This window comes from Hemiscyllium ocellatum, chromosome 33 (assembly GCF_020745735.1).
Source record: "Hemiscyllium ocellatum isolate sHemOce1 chromosome 33, sHemOce1.pat.X.cur, whole genome shotgun sequence".
In the NCBI taxonomy this organism is placed as follows: Eukaryota; Metazoa; Chordata; class Chondrichthyes; order Orectolobiformes; family Hemiscylliidae; genus Hemiscyllium; species Hemiscyllium ocellatum.
In genome coordinates this window covers 22298032-22316454 of record NC_083433.1, presented here as the reverse complement: position 1 = coordinate 22316454, position 18423 = coordinate 22298032, and the positions used below count along the sequence as shown (strand labels likewise).

General features: G+C 42.0%; 1 protein-coding gene across 2 annotated transcripts in view; it reads left to right on the top strand.

The window, feature by feature from the left end:
* zc3h7bb (zinc finger CCCH-type containing 7Bb) overlaps positions 1-18423 on the top strand; it is an 86683-nt gene that overhangs the window by 7634 nt on the left and 60626 nt on the right. For both annotated transcript variants that reach the window (XM_060849659.1, XM_060849658.1), the window contains exons 2-8: positions 1470-1571; positions 7634-7673; positions 8385-8582; positions 9666-9824; positions 13461-13541; positions 15521-15577; positions 17177-17219. In XM_060849659.1, the coding sequence (XP_060705642.1) occupies positions 1504-1571; positions 7634-7673; positions 8385-8582; positions 9666-9824; positions 13461-13541; positions 15521-15577; positions 17177-17219 (646 nt within the window). In that variant the 5' untranslated portion in view covers positions 1470-1503. The remainder of the gene's footprint in view (positions 1-1469; positions 1572-7633; positions 7674-8384; positions 8583-9665; positions 9825-13460; positions 13542-15520; positions 15578-17176; positions 17220-18423) is intronic.

Sequence of the window (18423 nt, the reverse complement as noted above, 5' to 3'; positions counted from 1 at the left end):
ATTTTCCTGATGCTTTCTATAGCTTAAAACGGTCATATCACCTTTGTGATTATTTGTTTACCTCAAACATCTCCAAAAAGAACTTTTTGCAGACCTTTCTGCTAATATAGTCATAGTTAGTATCCTCCATCAGAAATGTTATTGTGAACATGCTAAACGGTCCTCATGACAAGACAGCATAAACGGAACTGTGAAAGGACAGTATTGTCATGAATACTAACTTGATTGGTACATTGAGAGATCAATATATAAGATTGTGTCGAGGGTCTTGTGGTACAGGAGTAGTGTCTTACTTTGGGCCCTGGTTCAAGTCCCGCCTCTGAACAGGTTGACCAGAAACATCTCTGAGGTAAGGCAATGTAACTAGGATGAAGACTATGAGGTTCTTTCCTGTTGCCTTCCTCATATATTTAACTGAGCCATGAGTCCCCCTTCCCAACAGAAGCCCTAGCTGTAAGCATCTCTTGTGTCCCTCAAGGTTCCGTCTCTTCCGCCATCCCCACCAATGATTTGCTTGTTCTACCAACAGCTGCTTGAGAGACGCAGGCACAATAAACTAGGCTGACGCTCCCAGTGCAATACTCAGGGTGTACTGCACAATCAGAGGTAGAGTCTTTTGGATGAGAATTTAAACTAAAATGCCATCTGCCTTCCAAGGTGGATGTAAACGATCCCATTGCACTGTTTTGGAGAAAAGAAAGTTGGCGCCATAGAAAGATAACAGCACAGAAGTAAGTCATTCAGCAGACGGCCTTATGGCAGCTCTCACACAGAGTGTGATTTACATATATTGCAAAATTGCTGTTTTCTGTTGTACCTCCTCATCTTTCTTTATTGTTTGCAGTGTTATGTGCCCTGCACAATGACCATAATTTTATTTCGAAGAAGTTAACGTTGTTGGTTGACTCTGTTAGTTTGATTAAGAAATTTCTGGGTTCAACACTCATATTAAAAGGTTTTAGCTCAAACTGTAAGCCAATATTCCAACAGATGGAATACGGTATTGCTGGCCAGAGTGCTGTCCAATGTTTTTGTCAGGTCATGTCGAACTGTGGCCCACCTGACTGTGGTGTTATAGCAAAGTGGAGTAGCAGTCAGTCCTGCCAGCAGTATCACCGTGGAGCAAAAGTGCGGAATTCTGTCCTATGCAGTGCTTTTGGAGGACCTTCATCACATCGACTGAAGTGATTTACCAAGATTCTGTGGAGGGCAGTTGGAAAGGGCAGTAAATGCCAATGACGCCAACATGCTGAAAATGGATTAATAAACGAAAACCACCTCCTTGTAGTACCTTTTGAGCACAATATTGCTGCAGTCATGTTCCCATATATCAATAATCACACCCTTCAAGCTAGGTGATGTGAAGCACTTTGTGATGTCTCAAACTGTGAGACTGAGTTCTAAATATAAATGTGGGTCTTTTATTTGTGTCATGTTCCTTCTATAACAGTAGTTCTTTCTCTTTCCAGGCAGTGACTGATCGTACTATCTGCAGCTGTTAACATGTCAAGTACCTCACCCGGAAGGCAGAAACGCAAGGAGGAAATTCAGAAAGGCCTACATTTTATTCAGTAAGTAAGCCAAACTATAAGAGTAAAGCAATCCAATGAGCATTAGCATTCTTGGATGACAAATACAGGGTTTAGCCGGCTAGTACCTCATGAAAGATTCTCAATTAAATTCATGCCATGAGTTAACTCATTTTACTTTGGATCATCTGTTGATCACAGAACCATCAGGTGGTGAAGGAGAAAAAGAAATCAGTCAATGTGATCACAATTGAGTGAACCTCTCTTGGAGAGTAAATCCACTGAGATAAAATGAAGATGTGACTTTACTCCCTTGTGATTTCTTTATTGCTGCATATTCTGTTAACAATCAGTGTCCCAGTAATTATTGAGAACAGAAGGAAGATTCTGTTCGTTGAGCTGGGAGTTTATGTTGCAAACATTTCGTCCCCTTTCTAGGTGACATCCTCAGTGCTTGGGACCCTCCTGTGAAGCGCTTCTGTGATGTTTCCTCCGGCATTTATAGTGGCTTGTCTCTGCCGCTTCCGGTTGTCAGTTCCAGCTGTCGCTGCAGTGGCCGGTATATTGGGTCCAGGTCGATGTGTTTGTTGATAGAATCTGTGGATGAGTGCCATGCCTCTAGGAATTCCCTGGCTGTTTTCTGTTTGGCTTGCCCTATTATAGTAGTGTTGTCCCAGTTGAATTCATGTTGCTTGTCATCTGCGTGTGTGGCTACTAAGGATAGCTGGTCGTGTCATTTCGTGGCTAGTTGGTGTTCATGGATGCGGGTCGTTAGCTGTCTTCCTGTTTGTCCTATGTAGTGTTTTGTGCAGTCCTTGCATGGGTCAGATATGTGGATGACACCTTTGTAATCATTAAAAACACAGAAATAGAGAACACACACCAGATCATGAACGCCACACTCACAGGAATCCGATTCACGAGAGAGGAAGAAAAGGACAACCAGCTCCCATTCCTAGACGTGATGGTAAGAGAACACCGAATGGAGAATTCAGCACAAAGGTATACAGGAAAGCCACACACACAGACCAAGTCCTGAACTATGAAAGCAACCACCCCAACACACACAAACGAAGTTGCATCAGGACACTATTCAAAAGGGCCACAATACACTGCAGCACACCAGAACTGCAAAACTACCAGGTATTCACCAAAAACGGATACCCGCGCAATTTCATCAACAGATGCCTAAGGGAAAGACAACGGAACGAGGACATGCGCAACCCAAAGGACTAGCCACACTCCCATACATCAGGAGCATTTCCAAACTGACAACCAAGACTGCTGCGACCACTAGGACTCATAACAGCACACAAACCAACAGCCACCCTCAGACAACAACTCACCAGAACGAAGGACCCGATACCCAGCATGAGCAAAACCAATGTAGTGTACAAATCCCATGCAATGACCGCACAAAACACTACATAGGACAAACAGGAAGACAGCTAACGACCGGCATCCATGAGCACCAACTAGCCACGAAACGACACGACCAGCTATCCTTAGTAGCCACAGACACAGACGACAAGCAACATGAATTCAACTGGGTCAACACTACTATAATAGGGCAAGCCAAACAGAAAACAGCCAGGGAATTCCTAGAGGCATGGCACTCATCCACCGATTCTATCAACAAACACATCGACCTGGACCCAATATGCCGGCCACTGCAGCGGACAGCAAGAACTGACAACCAGAAGCGGCTAGACAAGCCACTATAAATGCCGGAGGAAACATCACAATTGCACTTCACAGGAGGCTCCCAAGCACTGAGGATGTCACCTAGAAAGGGGACGAAACGTTTGCAACACAAATTCCCAGCTCAGCAAACAGAACCACAACAACGAGCACCCGAGCTACAAATCTTCTCCCAAACTTGGAACAGAAGGAAGAATTTGTGAAATCTCTGAATTGCTCCATTACGAAAGATTTGATCCTTGCTAAAATGTGGACTGCATGGGAGGCCAGCTGTCCTCATCCAAGTGACTTTTCTTCTGGAGTGTTGGAGATAGTGGGTGATGGTATGTTATTTACACAGCAACTGGGATGGGCTCCATATGGGCCTGAGTCTGATCCTCTCTTTTTGTGACACTGTGTCACCTCCATCATTTGTTACCAGATTGATTTTAAAAAGAATGTTATTATCATCTGGGTGGTCTGCCTCCACAGTACCAAGTCACGTTGCATTTCTGATGAAGGGCTTATGTTAGAGACGTCGACTCTCCTGCTCCTCGGATGCTGACTGACCTGCTGTGCTTTTCCAACACCACACTTTTCAACTCTGACTTGCCAGCATCTGCACTCCTCACTTTCTCCACATTGCATCTCCTCTGTTATGGACCAGGCCAGAACCCCTGAAAGCCTTTTAAGATAGCCCAGACCCTAACTTTGCTAGTTGTTTTTATCAGGTGTCTAACAGATATTCCAGGAGTGATGCAGCTGGCCCAACCGCTTAGTTTTAACCAAACAGAATTTATTTGCAATTTATTATCGAATGAAACACAAACAAAAGAGAACAGAATAACAACCTATCTGAAAACTCAACAGATTATCCCAACATAATGATGCTGTTCCAAAGATTTGCAACAATCCCCATAAACACCCCTTGGCAAAAAAAACTTCAAACACAGAGTCTTACAGGAGAGATGTCAGAGAGAGGGAGGATCAGCATGGGCCTGTTTCTTTGGGTTCAGCAGCTTCAAACTCTGGACTGACTGCTTTCAGTGAATAGCCAGACTGCTCAAACCAAACCAGAGAAAAGCTGAGTTGGGAGAACTGGCTGCTCCCCTTTCATCTTACAAGAGTTTGTTTTAATACTTGAAAGCCTTTTACCTGAGGCAGTATCAGTTAGTTTGATTAGATTAGATTACGTACAGTGTGGAAACAGGCCCTTCGGCCCAACAAATCCATACCGACCCGCCGAAGCGCAGCCCACCCATACCCCTACATTTACCCCTTACACTACGGGCAATTTAGCATGGCCAATTCACCTGACCCGCACATCTTTGGACTGTGGGAGGAAACCGGATCACCTGGAGGAAACCCACGCAGGCACGGGGAGAATGTGCAAACTCCACACAGTCAGTCGCCTGAGGCAGGAATTGAACCCAGGTCTTTGGCGCTATGAGGCAGCAGTGCTAACCACTGTGCCACCATGCTGCCCAAATAATCAAGTTGACCCTAAAACCTTTCAAACCTAGGCCTTTCGGAATCTCTGCTTTTCCAACCTCACTGGAAAAAAAAGCCAAGGACAGCATAACCTTGTTAAAGGAACAGCATCGTTACATCTCTGATTATCTAACTCTCCAGAAACTAAGGATGACCCCTAAGATCTTTGTGTCTGCAGGTTGCAGTATCACACCACACAGTGAAGAAGCCCTCTGAACTATTCCATTTAGCCTCGACTATCCAATCAGACAATTGTATCTTTGGATCCAACCACAAGATTTTTTTCTCCCTTCTCCTATTTTTATAGGGACTTAAATTCCAACGCTTTTCATTACTCTCCTTGCATTATTCCTTTTCTTAGCTCCCTGAAATAAGTGCACAGAGGCCAGTCCCTCGTCACCAAGTCACCCTTTATTTAGATGTGCAGTGACTGTGATCAGTCAGTTCAAAGCCAGTACCTAGACTGAGGAGACTTTCTGAATCTTCTGTCTGTCAGCCAGGGCTCCCTGATTGGTTCAGATTAACAACCCCAAACAAGGATCTCATTGTCAATGAGAGCCACCTGGCTCAGATTCCAATTACTACAAACCCCACCACCTCCCACCCCACCCCCACCAACCCCCCATGCCAACCCCAACACCCTTTAACACTGCCGCCAGGATGAAGAAGACACTGACCAATATAAATTGAGCTATCACATAGCTGTAAGGGAGAATTTTCACCCCGGTACCTCCTGGACCCAGACCCATGCTATTTCCTCATTGCATTTGTATATTTTTCCTTTAAATATATTTATAAAATCGTAAGAAATTACTCCAGTCCTGTTATCAAATCTGCTCCACTATTTGATAAGCTCCTAGTTGGTGTGATCATGGCCTCAACTGCACTTTCCTGTCTGTCCTCTTTAACCCTTCACTTTCTTGTTGATCAAAAAGCTACCCAAGTCAGAATTAAGTATAGCCATTTCTCTTTTGAAAATCATTGCTCAGTTCATTTCCACCATCCTTTCAGCACTGCATTTCAGATCATTAAAATTTGTATAGCATTAATTTTGCCTAACACATTTGAAAATTTCTCTGCTTATCAACTCTCCTGCCAGTGGGAACAGTTTCCTACCATGGACACAAAATTATCGGGGGTTTTGATAATCAGTCATTATCTGCTAGGGGCTTTCTCTGTTAGAAAGAGAGAGAAATGGTAGTGTGGTTCTGCATCAAGAATCAATGGTATAAGTTGAGGAGGCAGCCTTCCATGAACTATAATAATAGCCCCAGAAAATTTCCCTGGATTTTTTTTCATTTAAGAAGAACAATCTCAGTTTCTGTAGTCTGTCTACATTGCTGAATTACCTTATCCCAATACCATTTTAATCATCATCTTTGTGTCTTCCCCAGGACCATGTGAACCTTTGTAATGAAATGGACATAATAGTGGAAATCTGACCTATAGATATTTCCATTTTAATTGTATATAAACAATTCTCCCAAAGGTTACAATTCAGTTTGCTAGCAGTGATTTATAGAAGTTATTGTAACATTTTTGCTTTTAGAATCCATGCCCCTATAGACGCTAGTATGCCTCTACAAAGCTGGGAGGTTACTTGTATAACCTTTTATTACATCAACAAGGTTCTGGGAGAATTACCTTCATATCTTCCTTTTGACATTTGGGGCAGAATCTTCTGCTTGTGAGGTTGGTGAGCACAGACACAGCAAAGGCCTGGTGGTAGCTTACTCAAAACTCACCACCATCCTGACTCAATTCGAATTAGGTTCTGGGTGGGAAGGTGAAAGGTCGATGCTCCTGCCCTGCTCCTGATTGAGACCCTTAAGTGGTCAATTAAGGGTCTCTTATGGCTGGGGTCACTTGACCAAAGCAGTCTATGCCTGATCAAGGGATTTGACTGACTTGGTGGATTAGGGGTGTTGCCTGTGGAGCCACGTCTCAGCCCTTTGCCCTGATTCTGGTGTTGCTCTCCTTGAAACAGGGAATCCAAGAAACACGCGCGCGCACACACCCTCCCCCATCCCCAACCAACACAACAGCCATAGCCTCCTGCACTGCTGAGTGTGAACGCTACCAGTTTCCAAATGGCCTTCCTTCGAAGATAGCTCTCTCATTAGCTGCCTGCTGGGATTCCTATCATCTCAACAAGATGGCACCATTTGTCTCAGCAACTGAACCAAACAGGTGTGCTGCGATGCGATGTTGGCCTGGCTTTCTGAAAGTGCAGGAAAAAAATCTTCTAGGAGAAAGTGAGGACTGAAGATGCTGGAGATCAGAGCTGAAAGTGTGTTGCTGGAAAGGCGCAGCAGGTCAGGCAGCATCCAAGGAGCAGGAGAATCGACGTTTCGGGCATGAGCCCTTCTTCTGAAAGTGCAAACAGGCCAAGCAAGCTCTCCACATATTTGTTACTGATGCAGTACTCCTGCTAGTCACATTTCTGTGCAGCTACATTGCTGCTGAACCATCCAACTCCCTGGTGATACTTTTAAGTGGAAGAGCACCCATTTGAAATTGATTGTCTTTGTCTAATATAACAGCAGTTTTCAAATATGAAATCGGCAGCTTGTGACTGAATGTAACCAGGCAGAGTATAAATTTGGAAATTTGCTAACTGAGGGAATTTTAAGGGTTAATTGCTTTATGAAATCTAGCCTCATTTGCATTTAGCATTTCACTAATAATTTACCAAAATAATTTTTCAAAAGGAGCTGCAACAATAAGGCCAGCGGCTACAAAGTCCAAGGTTGAAAGTGCATTTGCATTCTCTCTCCTACTTTTTCTTCGGAGACTCTTCCAATTCTGGCCTTCCTTGGTCACCAGAAGGTGCCCAGGTCCTAAGGACTGGAATTCTCTCTATTAATGAATCCCTCCTCAGTGTTGCAAAGAAATCTCACTAATAGCTTTCCATATTTTCTGCTTCCCACCAGATCTCCCTTGCCTTATCCAGGAAGTCAAGATGAATATGAGGTACAAGTAATTGCTGCTTTCTTGGCATTCTTTTTTTGTTTAATTTATTATTTCTTTCGAGTGTAGGCAAACCAAAGCACTTCCCCTATTGGGAAATATAACCTCCCTTTCTCAGCTGCTGTTTCCTAAGTGAATGAGATGGTGTGTTACTGACAAGTTTGCCAGATGTGGAGGTTAGCACTGCTGCCTCACAGTGCCAGGAATGCAGGTTTCAGCCTCAGGCGACTGTGTGGAGGTTACACATTCTCCCCGTGTCTGCATGTTTCCTCCAGGTGTTCCAGTTTCCTCCCACAGTCCAAAGATGTGCAGGTTAGGGTGGATTGGCCATGCTAAATTTGCCCATAGTTTCAAGGGATGTGCAGGTTAGGTGGATTAGCCATGGGAAATGCATTGTTACAGGGATAGGGTAGGGAGGTGGGTCTGTGTGGGATGCTCTTCGAAGGGTTGGTGTGGACTTGATGGGCCAAATGGCCTGCTTCCAATCTGTTGGGATTCAATGATAAGGATGCAAGAAATTAATAAATATTAATATTAATACTTCTTTATTGGGAGTCAGGAGGGGCTACAATACTATACTAACCAAATGTGAAGATTATGAATGAGATTATAGTGAAATTGTAGAACTGTAGGAGAGTGGTGTGTACTTTCACCCGGCAATCTAATGAAGGGTGAATTTTTAATATATAATTTTCTTTTTCTCCATGTGTCCAGACGTTTCTACACCAGCTGGTTAAAAACTTGCTGGAGGAAGGTAACGGGCTGTACAGAGAAAATGATTATAAACTGGCCCTGGCCCAGTACATAGAAGCCTTGAACGTAGCACAGTATGCAGAATCAGATGAGGTGGTAATCTCGCAGCGTCTGCTCGAGAAACTGTACGTTAATCGAGCTGCCTGCTACTTCAGTATGGTGAGTACTTATAAATTTTTTAAAAGTGTATTAGTACTTTCAGGGTAAAAATATACATTTGTCACTTTCATGATGATCTAGCCAGTATTTATTTCTTGATCAGTAACAGTAAAAACATGTTATCCGATTGTGATTTGTGGAATCTTACTGCGCACAAAAATTGTTTCCCCACATTACAAGAGTGACTTTGCAAGTGCTTCATTGTCTGTGAAACAAGTCAAAAATTGTGAACAGTCTGTCTTGACTGTGTCTGTGAATTTGCACAGTGATGGATTTGTTACAAATCTTTTCCATTTTGTGACGTTGTTATCAATGGTGAAATATGTTGGATACCTTCAATTCTGTGACCCATCATTGTTCAGTTGCCCTTGTTTATATCCCAAGTGGAATCACTACACATACACCAGTGATCCACAGCTGTAGCAGATTCATAACCTCTTATTCTAGCTTGAGGGCCTGTGCTCATGGTGGAGACTGGTAAGGGCATGAGGACTTTTAAAATAGGATAGAATAGCCTTTACTGTCATGTGCGCTCGAATGAATACAGTGAAAAGTTTGTAATGTTGCAGCTTTGGTGCCATCTTAGGGACTGGGTACCTAGCTACAGACACTTCAAGTGTTTGATACAGAATTGAAAGAGTAAAAAATATGTTTAGCATAGGAATACAAAGTTTTAAAACGTACTCGACTTACTCAAAGTCTGGATTAACAATAAAAGTATCTTTAATTTTAAGAAGTAAAGTTGGTACGAGGGAGAAGAAAAAATGCAGAAAAGAAAAGGAAAAAAGAAAAGAAACAGAGGAGCTGTAACAGGAGCGTCCTCTTATGCCGCCATCTTGCTTCAACTCTTAATGAACCAACATTAGTTACAACCAGCTGTCAGTCTTTATAAGTGGGTCAAGAGACTCTCAGTGGTTGAAGTATTACCTGGACTAGTATCTATAGAACCCCAAGTCCAGAAAGTCTCAGTACCTTCAGAAACTAGGGGAGAATTGAAATGAAAAGGTGACCTGTATCCTTTTAAGACCGACAATAAAGGAGAAACAAGAATCTGTATGTGATGACGTTTTGCTGTTATTGCAGGGTGTGTACGAGAAGGCTTTGGAAGACTGTGAGAGCACACTAAAGCTCAATGAAACTAACTACCGGGCACTTTATCGGAAAACACAAGCACTCAATGCGCTAGGAAGGCATAAAGAAGCTTATGAATGCATTGCCAAATGCTCCTTTGCTGTTCCACAGGTGAGTAGATCTGTAGTGCATTGTTGATGATTCCTCCTGGATGTGAAATATTGAAATCGACAAGGGGAAGGCAGCTCATTCACTTCTTTCCATTTCTGAAGATCATAATGTCTTTGCACCCATCTCTCAGTTTGAACGTTACGCAGGAGTTAAAGCAGGTTTTAGTTCCTCCTAACTAACAACTAAGGTGAGTAAGTTGGAACTATCCAAGTCTGTGACTGTACCTCTGATTTGGGGACATTTTTGAAGTGGTCCAGATGCCAGGTATTTGCCCATGGGAAAGTTCAACTTCCAGAACAATTCCCAGATAATCGGCTGCAGCAGGACTTCTGTTGTGCAACTCTCAGCAACAGTCTTTTACTTGATTTTGAAGCTTTGAATCCTGAATCCAAATCATTTATTCAGGTCATGAGCAATAGTGCTTCAAGCAACTGAGCGTGGTCGAAAATTATTTCGCCCCTTCCACTGCAATAGGTGAAAACCTTTAACGCCAACTGCCCTCTGTTTTGTTGTCAGTTCTTACTCATGCTGCTCCTCATCCTCTAATTCTGATCTGAATGATGAGCTAACTGTGTAGTATATATTTGATTGTCTGTAGAAAGTCTTTATCTTTCATTATCCTTGTATACTTTTTCTGTTCCTTCTTCAAAGAATTCAGACAGCTTTGTCAAGCATAACCTTCTCTCTCTTACTGATGACTAGTTATTATAGTTTTACTCTACTGATGTTTTCTAATACCTCTATAGTGAGCATTCTGATATATTTCTTCCCATTGAAATTAAGCTTACTCATTTATAGTTCCCTGGATATGTTGTATATCACTTTTTGGATATGGGATAAAATGTAACAGAGAATTATGATTCTCTTTTGAGAGTTAAGGGGATAGACAAGGTGTTATATCCTCTTGCACACTGCACAAACAGCCTGCTCCAAGGCTCCTCTGACGTTGAGGCTCAGAACAAGCAGCTGATAGTATTCCAGGGACCTGTTTTCTTGTTTTCGCTGCTCAATGTGGGAAGCCATGTGGCTTCGTTTTAACATTGACCTGGAATTTCAGCATGTGCAGACTTGCCCAAGTGAAATGGGATCTGAGTGGCACTCTAACTTTGAAGCTGTCTCATGCAAATTCCACGTTCCCATGTAGACGAGTAATGAAAAACCAAAGTATTAAAGCAGTGTGGTCAGGTGGTGATGGAACTAAATTGCACCTAAAATGAAATCTCTTGTACTTAGGATTGTAGTAATGGTGGACCAGAAAATATCTATTGAGCCATCCATATACAAGTGAGCACTGATCCAAATCTCTGGGTTTAGAGAGAAACACCTAACATGAAATTAAATTCTGCCCCTGAATTAACTTCAGAGTGTGATTTTTGCTCATCCTTATTTGAAATTGTATATCGACATGAAACAGTACTGTTTATTTTATTGTTTATTTTATAAACCTCTATCATGTATCTGTGCTGCTCTGTGATATGTATACTCCGGTCTTTAAGCCGATCTAGTTAGTTAATAATTTTTAAACTAGGAATGAGTGTGTGGTCCTCCTTTGCACCTGTGCAAAGTCTCAATATCCAGATGAAGGCACCAAAGCTGAGCGAACTATAATTAAATGAAATGTAATCTAGATTTTGTGCAGGACAGCATGATGCCTCACAGTGCCAGAGACCCAGGTTCAATTCCACCCTCGGATGACACTCTGTATGGAGTTTTCACCTTCTCCCCGAGTCTGTGTGAGTTTATTCCAATTGTTCAGGTTTCTTCTCATATTCCAAAGACATGCAGGTTCAGTGGGTTGACCATGCTAAATTGCCCTTAGTGTCCAGGGATATATGGGCTAGGTGGGTTAGACATGGGAAATGCAGGGTTACAGGGGTAGGGTCGGTGGGTGGATCTGATTGGGATCTTCTTTGGAGGGTTGGTGTTGGACTCAATGAACTGAATGGCCTATTTCCACATTGATTCTATGATCTTTCTGTGACAAACAATATCCTTTGTTTTGTCGTGAATCGTCCTGTAGATTAAACTTGTTTTCATTGAGAGGTGCGGAGGTTAGGTTGATCTTAAATTAAGATAAATGCTCGGCGCAACATCATGGGCCAAAGGGTCTGTATTGTGCCAGACATTTCTATGTTGTATGTTCTGTTAGGTATAGATCTGTGGTATTGATTGTGAGCATGAGAAACAAATGCACTGTATGTGACCAATTTATTTTCTTTAGCCAGCTGTCCAGTTCTGTCCCCTGTAGAGGGCATATATATTTAACATTACATCACCTCCTGTGTTCAACTGAATTAAATGTCTTGTGCCGGGTTTGGACCCGTTCCCCAATATGTCAAGATCTCTACCTGGTTAGCATGGACAAGTTGGACCAAAGGGTCTGTTTCCGTGCTGTACATTTCTAAGACTCCTGGAATATTTAAGCAAGACCTACATTCCCAATACTTGCACGTAGCTTAGGATTGTCTACCAACTGGCAATCGCTCCCCACCATCTACCTGTAGGCCGTTAATGGATAAAGAGCAAATGCCCCATTCCCAATCCAGTGAAGATACAACATTTAATAGGAATCTGATCAGATGGAAATCTATTAACCAATGTTGTGAAATACGAGGAATTGAAGAATAGTTTCTTGTGCTGTATCTTATAACATGTTTTCTGGTCTTACTGGAAGCCACCCTCTTCTGAGTTACCCTCAAACACTAACATGGTACCTCCCTCAAAATATTTAACTAGATGAGTAAAGCATGACCATCTTTTCTGGAATCTATGTTGAGTGTCTTTGAGAATGCTTTGCTGCTTTTTTAATATATTTTTATATATGGGGTGTGACAAGGCCAGCACTTATTGTATTGAATTTCAGTTCCCCCAGCTGGCAAAATGGGATCAGAACCTATGCCCGCAGTAGATTAATCTGAATCTTTGGGTTACTTGTCTGGAGACATTACCACTATGTCTAAGTGATGATTATAGGGCGTTTCTGAAGATATGTTAAAATGGATTTTGAATTACTGAAGTCAAACTGGTGGGCCTACAGTTAGGTAGCTCTATTTTGTCATTCTTTCAAGCAACTAGAGCCATATGTCCATCCTCTCAGGCTAACTTGAATCAGCTCTTAAATATCAAGGCAGAGTCATATTCTGTAACATTTCTTGTGCGGATCCTTTTGTCATTGCCAGAAATTAAAGGTTATGGACCCAAGTTTTTTTTGTCTGCTTCTATTTTCTCCTGCGGACACCCTCTGGGCAACATTTCCACTGATACTGATCATACTACGGAATTGTTATAAATTCTGAGCAAAGATATTAGAGCTGGAATAGGCCATTCAGGCTTGTTCTGCCACTCAGTTAGGTAGCGGGCTGAAAAAAAAGTACAAGATCTTATCATGTTTTTATGCCTACTCAGTAACTTGGCTCATTTTCCTCCTTTGGCTCCATTTATCTATTAATGACCTTGCTCAAATCAGTTTGCTTGGCACAAGCTAGGGTTTGAACTTGAGACCGTGCAGGTCTGCATGACCCTGTGTAACTCACTGACCCATCAAGGGGTGCATTCAGATTGTGTGGCTTCCAAAATGTCAGAAACCTTCATAGAGAATTTCTTGCAAGCATAAAGCATATCCTGTTACCTATTTAGGATGAAAATGTTGTGAAATTGACGCAAGAACTGGCACAGAAGCTGGGGCTGAGGATCCGTAAAGCATATATCAGAGCTCAGGTGAGTGTTATTGACCTGCTGTGTTTTTTTCATTTGCTTATGCAAAATGGGCATCGCTGGCTTGGCCATCATTTATTGCCCATCCTTTAGTTGCCTCTGAGAAAGTGATGAGCTGCCTGCTTGAATTGCTGTCATCCCTGTGATGCAGGTAAATGCACAAACTCTGGAAGGGAGTTCCAGCATTTTGACCAGTGACAGTGAAGGACTGATGGTGTAGGTAGGTTAGGTGTTTAGCTTGGAGGGGAATGTGTAGGAGGTGATGTTTGCTGGCATGCGACGCTGTCCTTCTAGATGGTGGAGTTTGGAATGTGCTGTCAAAGGAGCTTTGGTGAGTTCCATTTTCCAGCCTAATATTTATTTCTCCACTGGGATTCGAAGGAGTGGTGTTAGCGGATCTTATGATAATAATTCCTAAGGCGTTTGAGAGGGTAGATGCTGAAGGAATGTTATTCCTGATTGGGAAACTATTACTGGTGATATCCCAAGAAATGGGAAATTCCTTTCTGCCCCGTCTCAACAGTCGAACCTTGGCCAGGAAGTCCCACTGACCCTGCTAATTCAGTGTGGCCTCTATCACTTGTTTAAGCTGTTCTCTTGCCCCGCAAGATACTGGACCAATTCTTACTTGAAGAAATGCCGCAAATTGTTGTTCAGCTTGTCTACATCTTGTTCCACAAGTCCATTTAGGAAAGAGCCGTTTCTTGATGCCGAACCTAAATTTGGCCTGCAGAAAATTAAAGTTGTAGCCTCTTTTCAGCCACCAAAGTTCAGTTTGTTCGTTTAAAGATCCAAGGATAGATTGGATCAGCTGGGATTATTTTTGAAATGGGGAGGCTGACAGAATATCTGAGTTGAATGTGTAAAGCTATGACAGACAGAGTGGATGGGAAAGACCTTTTCCGTTTGCAGATAGACCAGTAAACTGGTGACACAAATTTAAGATAACCAGTAGATAAAGTAGATTGGGGTTGAGGGGGGTTTTGGTTTTTGGGCACTACAGTCGAAGAGCTGGAAATTGGCATTTGGTTGGATAACTGAAAACAAAATACTGCAGATGTTGGGTATCTGAATTAAAAAACAATGTGGAAGAAACTCAGCAGGTTTGGCAGCATCAGTGGAGAGAGAAACTGGTTACGTTGCAAGTTCAGTCACCCTTCTTTGGAACTGAAGGGGATCATTCTTTTTTCAGCCTGACTAGAAAGCATAGTCATTGATGTTGGAACAGACAGAGAGCAGGTTACGGAGGAGGCCAGTGTCAGAAGGCTGGATGATATAAGAATGGACGTCAGATGGAGAAGAGTTTGCTAAACATTTGATAAATCACTTGCTAAGTCCCAGCTAAAGTATTGTATTCCATTCAAGGCAACCATACTTAGGAAAAATGTCAATAGGGAATTTGTTAGAATGTCACTTGGGTTGTGAGCATTCAGTTGTGTGGTGAGATTGGAGAAGCTGGGAGTGTTCTCCTTGGAGCAAAGAAGGGGACATTTAATCGAAGTGTTTAAAATCATGAAGCCCTGTCACAAGTACAGTGGGCCAAATGGCCACCTTCTGTACTGTATGATCATTCTTTATTTAAATTGCCTTGTGAGCTTTTCCAGTTGTAACCAATACAATATCTTCAATAAAAGAGTATGACGATATGACGTACATCATTGGTAAATTGTGTTACTGGTGCATCCGATTCCATTAGTTGTTTTCCACATCTTGGCTATTCTGGAGCAGACTTACAGAGAAGGATGGAAGATTGTGTGAGACAGCTATTCAATGGAAAAAGTTGCTGTGGACTGCAGCAGTTCAAGAAGGCAGCTACCACCACCTTCTGAAGGGCAGCTAAGGATGGGCATTAAATGCTGGCCGACCAATATCACTTGCACCCCCACAAATGAATTGAAAAATGTCTGTGGAGAAGAAAGCCTCTGTTGGAGCCATCCTGCATTAAACTGTACTAAGTTCCATAAATATTCTCTTTTTTTCAGCAAGACATGGATACAGTGGGTCTGATAGAGATTGGCCATTCAGTGAACAGTGGTCAGGTAAGTTGGCTGCTTTTTATGATTTTAGGCCAGTGAAGGGTTTTTCTAGAGAAGTTTCTGTTGAAGCAATTCTGTTTTGGATTATACTTAATAAGTGACAAGATTATCAATGCTTTTTACCGTAACTTCTAAATTGAATTGATAAACAACTGATTAAAATCATCCTCAGAAGAATGTTATCATTCTCATAGAATTTTCCATCGTACAGAAAAGATCAAATCCACACCCTGAAAATTCTTCTGTAATGGTTTTGGCTCTTCCACTCCTCAGCATGAGCTCAAAAATCTAGCATGACGCTCCAGTACAATACTGAGTGAACACCGCGCTGTTAAAATTGTCACCTTTCAGATGAAATGTTAAACCAAGACGCCATGTATCGCCTTGGGCAAACATGAAAAGGTCCCAGAATGTTATTTGAAGAAGATTGGGGCTGTGCTGTCCTGTTCTATGGCAATTATTTATTCCTCAATCACTCTCGCTAAAAAAAACAGATGATCTGATATTATGTTGTGCTGTTGTGGGACCTTACTGTATGCCAAGGGTGCCTGGCCTATGGCTCATAGACCACATACAGTCAGCCAGAGCATGCTATATGGTCAATGTCTACTTTACTGGTAGCTGAATTTATGACGACATGAAATTGTCCAAAATATATTGATGTGGACCATGAAAGGTTATGTTTTGGCCTGTATGGCCAGTCAGTGAAAAAGGATTGGGTGCTATTACTGTATGCAAATTTGCTGCGCCATTACAGTAATCATAATTTCAATTTAGAAGCTTCTCTGTTCCATCATTTCGGTCAAACCATGCTGGGATTGAAATCCGCTTTGCAGAATTTTGATCGTTCACTTAATCTATGAATATATTTGTGCAATTCTAAGCTTCCACCAGCACTACAAGTAAATACTGCCTGTCTTTGTGTCAGTGGGAAACTCGAATACATGGTTAAAAAGCACACAACACTAGGTTATATTCCAATAGGTTTATTTGGAGGCACTAATTTTCGAAGCGCTGCTTCTTCATCAGGTGTCTTCATTAGACCTAGTGCTTCCAAATAAACCTATTGGACTATAACCTGGTGTTATGTGATTTTTAACTTTGTCCACACCAGTCCAACACCAGAACTCCCAAATCTTGCATACATTGTTCTTCACCCACCATTTAAATTGTGAACAAATGTAGTGAATAGTTGAGGTTTCAATTATAATTCCATTGTGGACTCCACTGGTCACCTCTGAGTACATGGTCATTATCCCTACGCTGTCTTGTTGTTCAGTCAATTTGTTAACTAGGTCAATAGATTGCCTTCAGGTTCACAAAATTAAACAAAATCCTCTTACAAGTTCACACAAATAACATCTAAAGAGATTCCCTTCTCCACTACCTTAGTTCCATCAACCAAAATATTCAACTAGATTAATCGAGCATAATCTTTACTTAAGTTCGACTAACTAGTCTGTAATTTCCTGTTTCGTTTTCCCTCGTGCCTTTATTAAATAGCTGAGTGCCATGTGTAAATTTCCAATTTTAAAGTCTTTCCTGATGGTTGTAATCTCTGTTCTGTTATCATCAGAAACATTGGGCTTTATTCTCCAACAGGTCTCCATAAATGGTACAAGTGGCATTGATGATATAGAATCAGGTGAGTTTCTTTTATGCTTCTTGCAGTAAGAGTGTGATTCTACATTAAACTACAACGGATCCATCTGGTGTTCCCTTTGCATTGTGCAGCTATAAAGCTTTCAAGTAAAATGGCTTTTATTAGAGTTATGATTTATGGAGAGACTGGAGACTGATGAAATTCTTACGAAAACTAATTTTCCAATGACCTGACTGAAATAACCAAGGGACAAAATTTCACATTTTAAGATTTGTATTGCAACAAACAAACTAAAATCAACATACATCAAACATTCCATGACAAGCAACTAGTATATTGACTTAAAGAAAATATATTTTCAGATTAACTGTCTAAAGTAATCAAAATAGGTTTCACAGCAAGTGGGGAGGTGATAGCATAGTGGCCATCTCACTGGGCAAGTTATCCAGAATCCCAGGCTAATGTTTTTAGAACATGGGTTCAAATCTGTGCATGGGGAGATGGTGAAATTTGAATTCAGTAAAATCTGAAATTAAAAATGTCAGCCTAGTTGCGATGTAAGCCACTGTTGATTGAAATAGAAGCTTATCAGGGGAATGCCCAGCCAGCAACACTTACATCCCATGTATAAATTGGCAGTATCTGCTGAAACCACAACTGTATGTTCACGCTAATCTGAAAATTCTCACATGTACAGTTCCAGACACAATGTGTCATCATGTAGCATTTGCAAAGGCTCTTTGCATATTGCTGTTCACATATGCAAAGGTTGCACTGTATATGTGCACAATAGTCAAATGAGGTTCATTGTGGTGGAAGGGAAGGGAATGTGGCTGGGAAGCAAAGGGAGAGGGTAGCATCGGTGTGGTAGTGATATTACACAGCAGGAGGACCAAAGGCAGTGACCCCCCCCCCCCCCCCCCCCCCCCCCCCCCCAAACCCCTTCCTCCCCCACCCCCATTCCTCTCCTGGGCTATATTCACTATCCCTCCTCTCTGTTGACAATCACAACCAGTTTAAAAACCTAACCTGAACCTGTTTTAAATGTACCAGCAAATGCAGCCTAAAAGAAAACTACATTTCACTATGCACCTGAGAGATTTGTAGCATTACAGGAATACGTCCAAAGTGGCCTGCAGCTTTCCAGCAGGCTCATTTCTCCCTGCCAAGCTAAGTAGGAACTTGCACTGTCCTTCAGAAATTGTTTTGCCTAAATACTCCAGATCTGACTTTCACCAACAAGGCT